The sequence below is a fragment of the Raphanus sativus genome, chromosome 5 (assembly GCF_000801105.2).
Source record: "Raphanus sativus cultivar WK10039 chromosome 5, ASM80110v3, whole genome shotgun sequence".
Lineage (NCBI taxonomy): Eukaryota > Viridiplantae > Streptophyta > Magnoliopsida > Brassicales > Brassicaceae > Raphanus > Raphanus sativus.
In genome coordinates, this window is record NC_079515.1 from 36,398,767 (window position 1) to 36,416,937 (window position 18,171).

Genomic DNA, 18,171 nt, shown 5'->3' on the forward strand with positions numbered 1-18,171 from the left:
TATTTAATAATAACTAGATTTTGACCCGCCCTTTGAAAGGGCGGGTATATTTTTTTGTTTTAATTTTTTTGGAGAAATTTTTTATTTTTATTTTTATATTTTTGTAACTATATTTGTAATTATTAATTTAATTTGATATAATTTTGGTGACTATATTAAATATGTCAAGTACGCAACTATACACTTGTGCTATATGCATTTCAAAAATTAATTTAAACTTTATTTCTAAAGTTTACAACATATTATATTTTTAGTAGTTACCAAACATAATTAGTTAAAAATATTCGTATTAAAAAAAAAATCTGACCCAGAATCGATCTAAAAATTAAAGTCTTATATTCAGTGTTTTGAAACCCGACCCGGATCCAAGATTGAACCGGTAAACCCGATGATCTAAGATAAATCCAACTTAAGTTTTATGAAAAATAATATTTTAAAAGTCAAAAATCACTAAAACTTGGAACCCGATTAGTGACTAACAGATAACTTCTACTTTTTTATTTTAGTTTTTAGTTATGTTTTTAAAATCTGTTTTATATAACTTTTAGTAAAGAAATTAGGTTTTTTTAATTTTGCCATCGACCATTTATTAATAATATTTTAATTTTATTAGAAATAGAATATATTTTGTATAATGTATTGTTGGTATATTTTGAGGTTTTTTTATTTTGTGGATGCATTGGCTTTACAATTTATAAATTATATATGCATGGTCTTTCATTTGGTTGATGTAATCGTAGATGGGGTAGATTAAGTTGTTGTATTTTTAACGTAGGTTCTGACTAATATTAGTTGAATTAGTTAGTATATAATCAGGGGAAATAAATATAACTATAGATATGTTATTAGGTAGTTATGGTCTCTTTTTCTTATCCTTTTTTACCCTTAATGAATTTAATTTCTAAAGTATAACTGATGGCACAAAAAGTAATATGCCAAGGAAAATCAAGGGTAATTCTATAAAAGGGATCCTAATTTAATTATATTGATGAAGCAATTAATTTTCATTTTTTTTCTTTGTTTATATTAAATATTATATATAGTTTGTAATGTGTGTACTAATATCATATATTTAAAAATAACAATGTGCTTAGTTACATCAAATAGTTTTTTGTATTCTAAAGTAAATTATATGATCAATATTTATTGGACATCATATAAACAAATCAAACATTTGTATAATTAGATTTATGTATAAAATATCTAGAAAATAAATTTCTAAATTAAAAGTAAAAAACATATACAAATATGAGTTAGTATGGTATTAAAAATTGATACATTAGTTATAAAACTTGTAAAAAAATAAAAATATAGACAATTTGTTCCACAGAATATTCAATTTGTATAATTGTATCAATAGTTTTCAAAATAGAGAAGGTGTATACACTGTGAAAGTATTTTAAATCACGTTAGCAAAAATTCCAAAAAGTATAGATTTTTTTGAAAATTTTAATTAGTTAAAAAACTTAGGAATGTGATCTAAATTTGTAATATGTATTTATCTGTATAAGTGATTATATATATTTTAAAAATTTACCCGATTAAATAATTGTTTATATGACATTTTTAAACATAATAATTTATAATTTATATTGGGTAATTTTATTTTGTTTTATAACCCACCAATTGTATAATCCATACTTTTAGAATATGACCCAATATATAGGTACAAATGTATTTTTTATGGATCAAAATTTATGATAATGTATAATAAAATTGTTGTATATATTATTTAAAATATATGGTGTTATATATTTTATATTTTCAACATTTATCATACTGAACTTACATTGTGGTATTATTTATATGAAAAATATATGTGACATAATATTTTATATATTATATAAATAATTATTTTAATGTGACTTTTATTTTTAGTTATTACTAATAAATAATAAAAATATAATTACATGTTTAAAAATAATAATGTTTGTTAAATATTTAAAGCTATGTTTATTAATTATTTCCAAACACACACATATATAAGAAAATAGGAAAAAAACAATGAATAATATAAGTTAGGTTTATTAATTATTGTTGCCAAATTTTTTTATTTTGAATTCGATTTTAGAAATGTATTAATTAAACAGAAAAAATAAAAAATCATAAAAAGTAATCCACATTAAATAGAATTTGATTTTGGAAATACATTAATTAAACCAAAAAGACAAAGAATTTTTAGGAAACACACATTAAATAACTGAAAAAGACAAGTATTAATATAGGAAGATTAATTAAATGATCAGTGGCATATCATTGTAAATAATACTAAAAATTAAGGGGTATTTTTAAAGTGTACTTCTGTTTTAATAGAATAGATCATTACTATTGTTGATTTTGTTTTGATCCGAATATTTAAACATTAACTTGTACATTAAAGGACCAGACAATATATAATTCACTCAGATCTTGGAATGATATTTAAGAATTCTTCCACTAATGTAACTTCGTAATGTAAAAAAAATTATTAAAACCAATTGGAAATTTGTCGTTGGAACACCTAATAGCTTAATTCAACCCATGAAGAAGCTAACTAAATCGTTTATAAGAGAGTTCATCACTTGTTAGTAAGTAATCCTTATGCTGTTTTAATGATCCACATTTTAAAAAACTTTTATCTTTTTATTATGTTCACACATTTGAATTTATCTCGTATCTGCTTTCGTCTACCAACTGTTGTCCTATTTGTTATAATATTAATATGATTTAACTAATTACTTATGCAAATTCATCATCTAAGTTTTTGTCTTGAACGACTGAACCAGCATATCTTGCCGACACGACTATTCTACATTTTGAATAGCTTATAAGTCTAAAACTAGTTGAAAATTAAGAATAGTTAGTACAATTATATTGGTCTGCCTAGTGGCGATACATATCACAAAATGCTAAGAAATTAAAATAATGATTACAGGGTTATTTATAGCGTAAAAACACCAGTAGCTGGTGATAAAATTAGCGTTTGAAAATATCTATAAATTAAATTAGAGGAATTAACCAGTAGATAGAGTGTGACAAGAGAAGAGAAATAGAAGCTGACAAAAAAAGGAGAGAAGATAAATAGAATACGATGTGTAAAAATGACAGATGGAGTTCATGAGGTCTGCTTTGATTTGAGCAAGCAGCCGTTTGGATTTACTATTTAGAAAATGATTAATTAATGGTAAATAATTTGGTAGAGTAGTTAGTTACAATAGTAATAGATAGTTTGGTAACATAATAAAACTCATTAATCTAACTTTACAAAGATCACTCATGAAGAGTATGTAAGAATATACACAAGCAAATCAAGCAAGTACTATTGAAGTACTTATTAATTTATTTTCTTCTAATAATTTATTATACTCTAATTATTAATTTCGTAAACATGATGATGTGGGCTTACAGACTAATCAATCTTGTTTTATACATCAAAGAAGAACATTTAGGTTTATTAAAACAAATTAGTACGATTAAGTGTAGACGTAAAGAGGACACGTAAGCACTAGCACATGTGAGTGAAGAAACGGGACCCACAGGCAATCATCGGATGGGAAATGCCAGCCTGGCTTTTTGACAGAACATTTTCCATTAGACCATAACCACATATGCAAATGCTGCTTCCACACATTTCAATTTCCACAACTATTTTTAATTTATCTTTGATACATTTGTACAATATCAAATGAAATACATTACTATTTTGAGCAAACAAAAAATCGATGGGCAGAGCAAATTAATGTGGAGAATTCAACTAGGTTAATATGATTGTTGAAATTACTAAGATATGATTTGATTTTCTGTTGACTATGACATCTCATTGTAAGATAAAGTAATGATCATAGTCAATATGCAGTGTGAATAGATATCACGAAGAGTATGTTATATTTTTCTTAACTGATTTGAATTGATATTACCTATGTTAGGAGTAGTGTATTAGTTACATAAAACGTATATAGAATCTTCGTGTCTCGGGATTAATGGCCTTAACGTTTACGCTGTTTAGTTATGTACAAATTAAACCACGTAGATCTAAGAAGTTATAAGCTCGATATATATAGATTCTTCATCGTATTCGTATAAGTTATCAATTTATAATTAGTTACATGGTCTCCTTCATATTTGTTGGAATCTTATGGAACGAAGCGGGTCATATACTTATGTCGGGTTATAATTATGTCAGTATCTAAGAAACAAAATGATTATCTTTTAGTTTTTAGTCGTGTGGTCACTATAATTATGCTATGTGATTCCCTTGATCAATATGTTCCGAGAACTATTTAACTACACATTATGAATTTGTATTTCATTTAACAATATCAATTATTTTATCTATCATCCTTTTTGCCTTCTTGGATGAAATATCTCCCACGACTTGCTCCCGACTTGACTCTATGAAACTCATCTATTGCATACACTTTTATGACCGTTTGTGAAAGCCTGCGCATACAACACCAACATAAACACTTAATTATACTCATAACCAGAGGACTCTCGTAGCAATGCTCGGACTAATCTCTGGAATAAATACGTGGAAAATAGAGTATTCTTCTTGTTTAAAATGTTGAATAAAACAAGATGTTTTGACACACCGAAACAAACAGAATATAATTTGGTGAACCAAACTAACTCTAAACCAACACGATAGTTGCTCAACTGTTTTGGGTAAAGATGACTACGATATTCTAACATACAATAAAACAGTCTTTAGTAACTTCTTGCCAAAAAAAGAACGTAGTCCCATGTATAGATCGGAGAAGGAGGTTGATAGATCAGCTTAGATATGTTGAGATTTGAACTCTGTTGTGAATTTCTTCCGATTCCTTTGTGGTTACGGTAGAGAGCCCACTCCTTAGTTTTATTTCTCAAACTCTTTTGTTCGATATTCGTCGCAATTGCAATAATATACATACTATATAATAAAACTAGTACTCGTGTTGAAACATAATATTGTTTCAAGCCATGCGAGAATAATTTATGATTTTCCTTACGTACTAGCCATGGATCACGGCCATCTCCATGATAATTACGGGATTCTAAGAAACTGTGAGATTTGAAAAGAGAGTGAAAAACAGTTGGACTACTTTTTTTTAACAAGCACTAATCAGTAATCAATGCTCCAATTGCATGCTAATGCTTATCAGTCATCACTTTAACAATGATGACAGCTAAAAGCGTGCAATAATATGTGTACCTGAAATATAAAGGTTGAGTCGGTCTGAAACCACAATATGCTTTTTCGTTAAAAATATTACATATTCATTCCTTTTAATCTAAAACATAAGTTCCGAGGTCAGACATATATACTTATGCTTAAAAGGGATAAAATATGGAACAGAGCTTATCAATATTATTAATTTTGGAACATGATCGGTTGATAAAGGTCAGATTCAATTAAAAAAAATTATGATTGCTATATAACTGCTTATGTGTATATATATAACGACATCTAAAAATATTAGCTTATTTACAACTGCTAAATATAACTGCTACCCATATCGTTTCTATTTTTTTGGTGGTAAAGTAGCCTCACCAACACAAATAAAACTCCACGTTACAATATTGGGCCAACTTTTCGAATTATATTTGGATTTTTCTAAAAAAAAATATCTCACTATGTTTGGATTTCTACTTTGGCTGAGATTTTTTTACTGCGAAATTTATAGATTTTGGATTGCGGGTATATATTTTGTTTTATGTTTTTTAATAATGTTGACCCGCTGACCCGAAAAATATTTAAAAATAAAAATAAAAGAAAACTAAACCCTTTTTTAAAAAATATGGTAATTTAGAAAAAAAAACTTTAAACTTTAAAATATATAATTTTATTATAACTATATTAAATAATTATTTTAAAAAAATTTATAACCCGCTGATATCCGCAAAATTAAATGGGACGGATGCCGGTACAAATTATTTTTTTGCGGGTTGTGCGGGTCATATTTTTTGACCAAAACAAAATTGAAATCCGCGGGTTGACGGGTATGACCGGCAATATATCGAATCAATTTTTAAACTGCTATTATTTAATAAAATATATTTTAATTGAGATTTATACACAAATATGATTACAAAGAAAAATAAAAATATAATCACAAAAAAAACACAAATATTGAGAATTAAATTAAAATAAAAATATATCCGTCCTTTAAAGAGCGGGTCAAGATCTAGTGTTTCCTTTTAAAACCCAAGTTCCGCGCGCGAAAGCTTCAATAGCATCTCAGAAAACAATAAGTTTGAGTTACTCGCGCATCGGCACCATGAAGAGGCGAGAATGCTAATTGTGCGTCTCTACTGACCTTTCAACTTTGTTTTTACCTATAGATTTAAAGAAATTATTATTACATTACATAATCATCAGTTAAATCACACCAGAAGTTTAGTAGAATAAAACAACCGTATATTATACCTCATCTTATCTACCCTGACGTTGTAAATATGTGTCTCACTTTTTAAAATGACTACTTCATTCATTATAAGAAAGGAGAAACAAACCATCACATGGTGGCCCAGTGGTAAGCGCCAAAGAGGAAGCGCCCTGGGTTCGACATGCGGTGGCCACCGGGGCTAGCGTTAAATCGCAAGAATACGTGGGTTGCCGTCGGCCTCGTGGGATTAGTCTGGGCGAAGCCTGGGACCCCCACGGTTATCAAAAAAAAAAAAAAAAAAGAAAGAAAGGAGAAACAGCAAAAACGTAAATGTTGATCTTGTTTAGAAACGTGTGTTGTATTTCCATACCATCTAGCTGGACAAACTCTCTAATCCATATGATATCAAACTACCAATGTAGTCTATTTTCTTGATCACACATTAAGAAAGCAGACTAAAAGCGAAGCCCACGAGTGGCCCAGTGGATTTGATCCATGTTTTCCATTGCTGTCATATATATTCATATCCGCCGGGAGAAAATAAGAGGAAACGTCAAAAATAGTGTTAGAAACTTTGATCTAACTTCAAAATGACAGGTTCAACAATTGCGATTTGCGAGTAATGATGCAAGAAGCTTCAGGGATGATTATCAATCAATCATTGGATCAACAACAGTACATGATGAATGATTCGACTCTGTTTATATAATCATAATATTGCATCTTGGCTATATAATTAACCGATTTTTTTGACGAGTTGAAAATAAAAGAATATGAAAACCGGACCGGACCGGACCGTTCGTGATGATGGCAAAGGAGTAATTTAGAAGAATATGGAATTCCGACAAGCTGTATGTATCTCCGTCTCTATTGTTCCTCAAAGTCAAAACCCTAAACCCTCTCTGGAATCGGAAGAGTGGCTTCCAAGGTACCGAATGTGCATAAACCGACTAAGCATAGCGTAAGCTCTGAAAAACTCGATGCTCTCAAATCGACGAAGAAGCCAAAACTGGTTTCGTATTCTACAGAAACCATTACAACAAAAGATGCTAGAAATCAGGTTATAGTGGGAGGCTCAGATGGTATTCTTTACCCATCCCTGAGCGAGTCGCTGCATGAATTGTACAACGCCATTGCCTCTGTAGCAGCAAAGCCGAAAACCAAAGGACCAGAGAAGAGTTCACAGAATCACAGCACATGATCCTAGAACACTTTCACTCAAGCCGACCAATAAGAAAGCTGGTCCTGGACTGCCCTGCTTTTGCCTCCGTTCTCTTTAAGATGGCCTTGTCTGGAAAATGTCGGTTGGTTGTGCGCTCAGGAACATTGGTTAGCCTAATCACTCCTCTCACTATCCATTTTATCTGCAACCAAGAAAGTCCTTTGAAATCTGAATCTGCGTTCAACTAATCTCCTCTTTTTTATGCAGTTCAAAGATATTATCTGTTGCTTTCCTAGAGACTCAAGATCTTCAAGTGCTGAGATGGCTAAGGAAGAGTTTCAAGTGCTGGGGAATGAAGGTGTTATCAAAATCCCAGAAAAAAAAAACTGAATGATGCAGCCAGCTTTTTGCTGAATCACTTTGCGTTTTGTGTTTCAGTCTTTTCAGACAAGTTATTAGGTTTCAGAGCTTTTTCTCCCTCTGCAGACTGCATCCGCTTTAAAACCCACGGTTACAATGTATTCAAACTCAATCTTTAACTGCAAAATTTTCCTCATAATTCAACTCTAATCAAATCCTCTGATGGACTAATCCTAATTAGAGCTATGCATGTGTGATCCACTGATTCAGTCTGCCGTTTTAAAGTTATGACTTTCGAGTCCTTCAGCTAGACGTTCGTTCCTCCCTTCTGGAAGACATCTCTTCCTGTTAGATTTTTTCTTAGCACCATTGAACTCAAAACTGGTCAGAGCGTGTTTTCTCTCTCACCTTGAGGCGTTTCCTTGTCAAGTACCCTGAGACAAACAAGATCAGCAAGACGTGTGCATGAAAGTGATGGGTAACTTGTTCAAGAACAAGTGTGTGTTTGTGGAGAGCATCCACAACCCCCTCATTCTTCTCATTCAGATTATCTTTGACCCACTGTATGTTCAATTTTTGAAAACTGAAAAAGTCCAACAGACATTTTTTCATGTCTATTATAATTGTTTGTATTGTTACAGGTGAAATAGGGAATACAATTTTAGCAAATCATTAACTATAATTAAGATTAAATCTCTGATTAGTATAAAAGAAAAACAGTGCACCGGAAATGATTGCCTCCATGACATTTTAAAAGAAACAAGTTTACATGATTGGCGAAATAAAAGATCGGTTGTGGGTGGATGCATTAATAATGCATATACATATAATGGATTGTACATTGACAAATACAATATACATATACTAATACATTATTATTGTCCTACATATAATACGCATGTACGGATCTACATTATTTGTTTGTAAGTCAAATAAATGCGAATCATTTAGATCATTCCAAGTGGGCAGAAATGGACAAAGTTTGAGACTTTAGAGAAAAGCAATTATACAGAGAACACACAAACTCATTAATTATGTGGTAAGCATAATTAAATTAGTGTTGAGCACGATTTATAGAAAGTATTCAATTCCCATTCTTAAAAAACGATTTTGAATTTTCTTCACAATTTGCATTTCTATGTCATGATGACTATAGTATTGTCTTATATGTAGGAAGGAGACGCAAACTCAAATAAACAGTCGAGACCTTAGTAATAAGTTATTGACTACTGATATTTTATAACACATAATACTCGCTCAACAAATTTGGTATAATCATGATTCAATTAGATGTATGGGAAAAATATTAACTACCGAATAAATGCTCTCAGTTTTAGATTACTAATGATTCTCTTGAAAGTGAAACAAATAGACAATCTTGCGAAACTCATAGATTCTGTCAATCTTTGAAACATTATAAGGACCCACTTTCATTCTTATTGATCAACTAGGCTTCGAGGTTCATGCATCTAAACCAATCTACATTATTTATTTAATCATATGCATGTACACGTAAGATGCATTTAGAGAAACGATAAGACTGGTTTACAGTTGAAACATAATAACAACATAGAGTAGAACCTCTATAAATTAATAATGTTGAGACTTTAAAATTTTATTAATTTATAGAGATATTAATTTACAAAAGTTTTCTTTTTAAATTTTTTTTTCTATTTTTGTTTATAAAATAAGGAAATATTTGATTTTACTATATATACATTATTTAAATTTTATAAATTTGAATTTCATATTGTTTTATTATCTTGTTTGGTGTATATTTTTATATTTCTTATAACTGTTATGTGATTTTCGATATAATTTTACTAAATATTATCAAAATATATTGAAATATTAAGAGAAATAAATGTATTTTCATTGTAAATATAAAATCAACAATATAATATTTAGTTTGTACTTATATAAAATATATATATTGATAGATTATTAATTTATGATTTTAATGGGACTATATATTTATATGGGAGTTTTAAAAATATTATTATCTTTTATCGATTTTTATCTTATTTTACACCGGCCCAAGTTGGGACCGACAAAATTTATTAATTTATAGAGATTATTAATTTATAGAGTATTAATTTATAGAGGTTCTACTGTATATAAAACATTAATAGCATCTTAATTAAATGAGGCGTCAGACAATTCTATTATAATCACTAAATAAAGTTTATAAATATTTTAAATTGCCAAGTATATGAGACTATAGTAATTTACATTCAATTCAATAGATTGTATATTTCTTCAAGTTTCAAAATTTATCTAATTTGTAAATGTAAGTTGTTGCTATTTTTTTCTCAAAAAAGAGTTGTTGCTATTGTTTCTTTTAAATTGTTAAAAATAAAAATATTTATAGTTTTTAAATGTATGTGATAAAAGCATCCTTATTGGTGAGTTTTTTAGTAAGTAATGCAATTTGCTATATTCTCCTTTTAAATAGAAGAAATTTATAATAGAGGTGAAATATCCTCTAGTATATTTTTATAAAATATCAATTTTTAAATTAATAAAAAAATAAAATGCTATTTGTTATTTTATGAATGGAGAAAAAATAGCAGTCTCTATTATAGAAAAATAGAAGTAGATTTAATAATTACTATTATAAAAGTGAAAATATCAATGAAATAAAAGTGAAAATAGTAATAAGATAAAAAATGCTCTTATCTTTGAAAATAGATAAGAAAAAAAAAAGAAAAAAAAAAGAAAAAAAAGATGTAAAAGTCTTGAGAGACCAGGTGGCAGATCTAGCCGAAAAGTTCACCCCGGGCAAAACAATAAATAATCATTAATAAAATTTGCATTATATATTTTATAGATATACTTTCTATCAACTTTATAAGTGTATTATACAAGATCCATTGTATCGAAAACTAAAAAAAATCTTATAGAAGGAAATTAATAAAAATAACAGAAATTATAAATACAAAAAGTCATGATTTCACGATATGACAAATACAAGTACATATGAAAAATAAAAATGAAAATGATATATTTTATTGTGATTGCATATTTTAGGTAAAGTAAAGAAAACTGGTTTTTGCTTAAAAAAAAAGAAAACTGGTTATTATAACATATTAAATAGATAGATATTTATTTTCTGTTATCAAACTACTTATTTCTAAACAATAAGTTGATTTTCTTAAGTTCAAAGAAAAAGCAAAAAAAAATGATTTTGTTTATAGAAAACAGAAACAATGATGGCAAAAAGAAAACGGAAACAATAGTTTAATGTTCGCAAATCAAATATGCAAACATAATAATGCTAACAGAAATATAATAAATGGCCTTCTAAAAAATGGAAATAATTGAGATTTTGAACTAAGCTTTGAGAACAGAATTTATAAGGGGGCAGAAAGTATTTTTCAACGGGGCAACTGAAATATTTACTCATCATTTAAAGGAAAGTTTTAAATTTCATGGGGGTCAACTGCCCCATACTTACCCTAAGTAGATCCGCCCTGTGAGAGACTATACCACTTTTATAAACTCTTTTCATCTTCAAATTGTGTAGACGTTAGTATCATTTAAATATCTCATTTTAACAAATACTGAAGCTCTAACATAAAAAGTAAAAAATGTTAGTGACATTTTGTCAAACTGACTGGAGTCTTAAAGTCTTAAAGATTCTCCCGTTGTTACATTTTAGTGTCTTCTACTTTGGAAACAGTGTCTTACTCGTCCTACTCCTACTCGGCTACTCCTAAGCTTTGTGATCATTTTTCGATAAAATAATAATCTTAAAAGTTTACTATAAGTTCATCATATAACCTTTCCATCGGTGCGTGCACGAGAATATTCGGCGAAAGTAGAGTTTTTATAATTTATTACAAACCTGTATTCACATTACATGTAGTTATTCAGCATAAAATAAAATAACAATACCATGAAACTTTAACATAACGCTCGATTTGAGTCACACCAACGTCCCACACACATTACAAACAACAGCAGCTCCATGCAATGGTAAAACCTTAAAAAGTAACGGCGGTTTATATTACAGGCTTTATTTTTCTTACACTCATTAATCTTTTTTTTTTGGGTCAAATTTTCACTCATTACTTTATGTTCTTATTCATAAGACGCGATGACATCATCAAGCGTCCATAAATCAACCTCGGACCCGGTCTCGTGGAGCTGACTCGGTTGCTCCGGTGTAGTACCGTCCAGCTCAAAGAAATACTCCAAGCTCGATATCTGCTGTTTCAGATCGTAGCCGTAACTCATGTTCCGAAACTCGTCTCCATTCCCGAACTCAATGCACTCCCCCGGGAAACTAGACTGAGTCAACTCGCTCTGAGAGGAAACACATAGCTTCTTCACCGGAGGCTGATTATCTGGTCGTGGAAGCGTAGGGATGGCAGGAGGAGGGTTATGAAGAATATCAGAGAAGTTGAGTTTGGCTTTGTCGCCGCGGATACGTTTTGCCGCTACGTCATAAGCCATGGCGGCTTCCTCCGCGGTGTTGAACGTACCAAGCCAGACTCTAGCGCCTTTCTCTGGGTCTCGAATCTCTGACGCCCATTTTCCCCATGGACGCTTACGTATCCCTCTGTAAACGTTTTTCCTCTCCTTCCGTTTCTCCGTTGCTGCCGGCTCCTTCTCTTTGTCCGCCGCCTCATCTTTCAACGTCACTTCAAAAGTTTTAAGATTCAAAATTACAGTTATAACCCCACTTATACCAGAAACTATCAGTTAATGTCATTATTACCAATCTAACAAAACTAATCTTATCCTCGTACGTATTCGTGTAACTTATTAAAAGGTCTTGTCTACTTAACGGCTAAACATAGAAAAATTATGTCCACGAACTTCTTTTTTTGATAATATCAAACTTGTATATAAATTTTGATGTTTAGTAAGCTTTAAGCCAGGGTCAGCTTTGATTCTAAAAATACATAATAATATTGATTCATCTGAAATGTTCATATTCGTCAATATTTTCATGATTTTGCTGTATGTTCAATTTAATCAGTAGTACCTTGTTGTTTGGTGGGAAGAAGCTTGAAGGTGGAGTCAAAACCCCAAAAATCGTCGCAGGCAGAAGCATCAAGCTCTGACCAGAGTTCCTCCGCCGTGAGTTTCCTACCCTTGGCCCTGGTGACGCTAGGGGCAAAATCGGAAATTACAGCACCGCCGCACATATTATCTGTTTGTTTCTTTTTCTCTCTGATGCTAGGTTTGAAGAGGTAGATGACTGCGGTGGAGGTGAAGCGTATTTATAGGCGAATTAAATGTTTTATACAAGTTGACACAAAAACAAAAGCTTTCATAGAATAAAGTCGGGGTGAATTTATTTAAAAGTCATAGTAAATAAATACTTATATTTAAAATTATACGCATAGTCATATGTTCTTTGATACACGGCAGTTACAACAAACTTAATCCAACTAACGACAAAATTAGAAGCTTTTATCCTTTTTTTTTGGGTTCTCCGATGAAAGAAACGTATGACAATAATGTCATTAACCTTTTAGTCGAATTTGGAGTGTTGCGTCCACGAGCGTGTGTAATCAATGCTTCCTAATATATAGATATAATACAAGTGAAATGGTATTCTATCATTTTCTGTATAATCTTTATCTGGAAAACAAAATGATTGAAGAACATGGATATTTTGGTAATTTGTCTGATGGTTTGGATTAGTTGAGCTAGGAAGAAATTTGATTCCACTAAAAAATATTATTTTTCGTCAAATGGTTTAATTAAAAAACCATTATAATTGAATAATATTTTCTAAGGAACAACAAATATTTTCATTTGTTTTTTAATTAATATTCTACCACTTATATGTATTTTGGTTATATCTTAACTTTAAAGTAGAATACATGAATTAAAATTTTAAACATTAATCTTTCAAATACAAACAAAAAAATTGACAGAGTAACAACTAATCTGTGTAAATATGCATTGAACGTCTCACGTTTGTCATGCAGCGTTTCTCAAAACGTAACTGTTTCGTTCAATTCACTATACTGTCGATCCACGAAAAAATCCAGACAAATTTAATCGGAAAGTTCGACTGTGAGAAAATAAAAACCGCCAGTGTTTTATAACTGCTTCATAGAAACATGCATGGTCAAATATTTCGTGATAAATTCAAGAATGTAATGTATAAGAGAATCCAACTGACGATCAATCAGCCAGCCATTCTGGTAAGGCGGTGAGCGGTGCTTCTAGCGATTCTATTCCCGGGAACAGGGATCGATCTTCAGAATCAGAACCATCCTTAGAGATCTTCAGCTCCGAGTTTGTATTTCTCCATGCTCTCGTATAACAGTGCTCGTTGAACCAGAATGGTCACATTCTTCTTGTTGTGCTCAAGTACCTGCAAAATCACATTTAAAAACAAAACCATGAAGGACATGTTTCCATGGTTCATATCTGTTTATGTTCTTAGTTGTAAAAGAAACCATCTATTGAGCAAAGCATAAACAGCAATCAATTTACTACCACTATGTTGACGATGCCACGACCAGAGAGCTGTTCAGTAATAGTATTCTTCTTCGACAACTTGGCTCTAAAAAATTCTATATTAACAACATATAAAATCTCACTCACATTGTATCTTAGATTCCACAAGAACCGAAACAATAGCTAGATAGAGTTCGTTCATGGATCAAGACTATGGCATCAGCAGAATGACCCTGTCTCTGGCTATCAATCCCCTTGGTCTTAGCAGATGTAGCTGATATACTCGATGGAGGTGGTGGCAGCGCATCGGTGTACCCGTATCAGCCACACCGTCAAAACTTTCAAATTCCCAATCTTCAGTCTGCGGTGTAGCTGAAGATGCGCAGCTAACTCCTAATGGATCATCGATTGCACTCGAGAGGGAACAACCAAAATCAATGCTCGAGAAGCATTGAACCCGCTGATGATTTTGCAGCGTTCTGAAAATCTGCAAAAGTCTGTTGTTTCGAGTGGTTGATCCGGCAAAAGACGCCACCTGATGATTTCGATCCGAAACCAACCAAAAAACCAAACGGGTCTCGCTGTCTGAAGGAAGACCAGAGCCACTTAGGTTGCTCCCAGACAGACATACTTTTCATCGAAGGACCTGTCTGAATGCTGCTGTACACAGGAACACCGGAACTACTACAGCCGGGTTACCACCACCACTCATCGTCGAATAAACCCGAGTTGGTCCCCACGGAATAAGAGCACTTTGTTCGAACCTAAGCAGCAGTTTCTTCAACGGCACGTTTCCACTGGATTTCCCAATTGCGATATCCTATAAAGATTTCCGAACGAGCTCGAATCCTTGTTCACAATCCCTATACCATACCCGCGGGTCCGGAAGATGAACCCCCATGTCTTACCGTGAATATCGCCGACCATTGAAGTGGGTCTACTTCCGATCTCAGATCGGAATATCGTTGCTGCTTGATGCATCCAGGAAGAAGGCTTACCAGGCTGATCGAACAAGAAGATGTTTGGCCCTTCTGGGGCAGTCAGAGGTTGGCTCGATCCAAGCCCGAGATTGATGTTTTTTTACTGATTTCCCCCCCCCCCCCCCACCATTATTTTCACCATTATATTTTGATTTATGCAAGCTACCACTTCGTGTATTTATTTTAGTAATTAGTTTTACAATTTTTTTTTATCTTTTTACATAGATATTTTAATATTTTATTTTATATTTTATTATAAATCAGTAAAAATTAGTGTTTCTATATATATATATATTATTTTATATTTTTCTAAATCCATCCATATAAAATGCCACATATCTATTTCACACAAAAACGATTTTTGAATCTTATTCTTTTTTTTTTTTTTTTGAGAAAGGGCTTTCTTATTCCTTTTCTTGAATATACAAACTCGAAAAAGTAGAGAAACAGTGCCTATTACCTCAACATCTTTTAAAACCGACGTAATACTTTGGATTACTAAACCTCGCATGACAAGAGAAGAAAGAAACGCCAACAGTTTGGACTCTGGAATACATGAGCTCTGACATCTTTGGTGTTGCGTCTTCTCCAGGACCAACACGTAGTCTTTGGTACACAAAACAAGAGCCAAAGATAAACAAAAAGTGTAGACAACACTTGTGACTAACTTCCAAGACTCTAGATAAAGAATCTAAAGGCCTAACAAACAAAAACAAAAACAGAAATAATTGGCATGACATAAAAGACAAGTTGCCTGCTTTGCTCTGAAGCTAAATAACTGGGATGACATATAAGACAAGCCGCCTGCTTTGCTCTGAAGCTCTGACTTGTCATTTTAGATAACCCCAAAACGTAAAATATTAACCCCTTGAGTTAATCATGCGTTTTATTATCAGATCATAAAACTGGTCAACTTTTTTGTTTGTTTAGATGATTTTTAAAGCTTGACTAGTTGACGTCTTATATATCAAATGAATAGTGAAAGCCAAGTAGGTAAAATGATTGAGTAATGAGAACATTTGAGTTGAATAAAGTTTTCGTAAAATAACATGATTAATTCTAATGCGTTCGTATCGTATAGCAAAATCACTAATGAAAACATTAAAAAGAAATGTGCAAGAAAAAGCAGATAATCACGTTTGAGAAACTTGAAGAAGTTATATCAATAATATTATCTAATATATACAAACACGAGACGAAGGTTGTCGTGGATCTGTAGCGGCTTTGCTGCTTCAGGGTTTGGTCTTACGTACATTAGAGTTTTTTATCCAAGCAAAAGCAAAGGTTCGTCCTTTTTTCTTAAGTTAATAAGCATAGCTAATAGAAGAGGACAAAAAATCTTACTTTTGTTAGATACCCCCAAAACATCTCAGAGTCTAGTGGCTAGTTTCGATTTCATCTTTCTCTATGTGAATGTGTTTGTTTTGTGCTCACAGATGATGTGAATTTATACAATGGCTGCCTGCACCTTAAAACTGCTTTTTCTGCATAGGTACTGTGTCTAAGCTGTGACTTGATGGTTTCTTTTTTTTACTTTAGTATACGAGCTGCTAATCACGCCGTTCTAGTGACCTTGTCACTCTCTGGATTTCACTTTAAAATGGCTAGTGACTCCACAAATTAGACTGTAGTAGGTGTGGGATTTGATCAGACATTTAGGAAACTCTGTAACTGTCAGTTATGTGATTTATAGTGAAGGCATTGCCAGAGGTATTTTTTTGTTGTACAGTAAAGTGGTGTGTTCTTTTCTTTCAAGGGAATTACCTTCGAAAACTTTTAAGATTAAAAAAAGTTCATATAATGTCACACCAAGTATAATTAGATTTATAGATATATAGAGTCGGTCCTGAGCTTAGAAAAAATGAAACATTCGCCTAAATAATGATTAATATGTATGTCGCTGTGCCTTTGATTAAGTTAAATATATGTATTGATCATCTAGTAATGTTGACAAAAAGAAAGATCATCTTCTGTAACTCAAGTCCAACGAATCCCACGGCCGGCATGTATATCTTATACCTATAGATGCCTTGTTCGATCATCTTCTGTAACTCAAGTTGTATCAATTCAACTTACTCGTCGACTTAGATATAGTACCAAATCCATTAAATATAAGGCATAAACGTTCCACACAAAGACAACGAAACATAGCGGATTAGTATCTGACTGACTCTATGTGCCTTCATGTATCCTTTTTCAACACAGTTTTTTGGACTTCTGGGCCTTTCTTTGGTAAAACAATAAAGACTTCCGCGTCATTTGATTGACAATGGAAAATTCCCGGAAATTGTATTCTCATGATTTTTATTTTATTTCGTTTACTTTGAGTTAACATCTGCATCTTTTTTCTATTGTATCACCTTACCAACTTTTTGAATAGTGGTTTACTTATTTTTGAAGTTTTTGTCTTCAAGTTTTGATATAAAAAACTAGTCATTTATGCATATTTCTTTATGACAAACATCAACAGCAATATATAGAGTTGTTAAGGTATTTTAATGGAAATCTCTCAAGTTAAGTTTTTTTCAAAATGTAAAAACAACTTATATTATATTCGGTTAAGGATTTTCTAAAAAATAATAAGACTTTCATGTCAAAATATTTCAGTTGAGATATTTAACATGTTTTCTTTTTACTTTTTTTTTGAGAATTCCCAAACTGATTATTAACATGAGTTGTGGTAGATAAAGTTGAAAAACCATTGGTAATGATAGTATTTGTTTCTGGACTTGCGTACTATTCTCATTTGAAATTATTGGATTTGTATATTAGTGCAAATTGTTATTTTTCAATTGAAACGGAAAAAATGATGATTGGAGTTGGAGATGGTGCAAGTTGTTACCTTGTGAACATGAATTATTTGCACATCTCTATAATATTATTTGAGAAGTCAGTT

At 31.5% G+C, this 18,171-nt stretch overlaps 1 protein-coding gene across 1 annotated transcript; it reads right to left on the reverse strand.

The window, feature by feature from the left end:
- Positions 1–11,679: 11,679 nt before the first annotated feature.
- Positions 11,680–13,081, reverse strand: LOC130512705 (ethylene-responsive transcription factor RAP2-3-like). The gene is made up of 2 exons (XM_057010950.1): positions 12,863–13,081; positions 11,680–12,515 (listed from the first exon to the last, which is right to left on the reverse strand). The coding sequence occupies exons 1-2, from the start codon at positions 13,023–13,025 to the stop codon at positions 11,953–11,955; spliced, it is 726 nt and encodes a 241-aa protein (XP_056866930.1). The 5' UTR covers positions 13,026–13,081; the 3' UTR covers positions 11,680–11,952.
- Positions 13,082–18,171: the final 5,090 nt, after the last annotated feature.

Excerpts from the sequence above, each read along its gene's own strand:
- LOC130512705 (XM_057010950.1), bottom strand. The coding sequence starts at position 13,025 with ATGTGCGGCGGTGCTGTAATTTCCGATTTTGCCCCTAGCGTCACCAGG. Across the intron at positions 12,516-12,862 it reads TCTTCCCACCAAACAACAAG|TGACGTTGAAAGATGAGGCG; the intron begins GTACTACTGATT and ends AAACTTTTGAAG.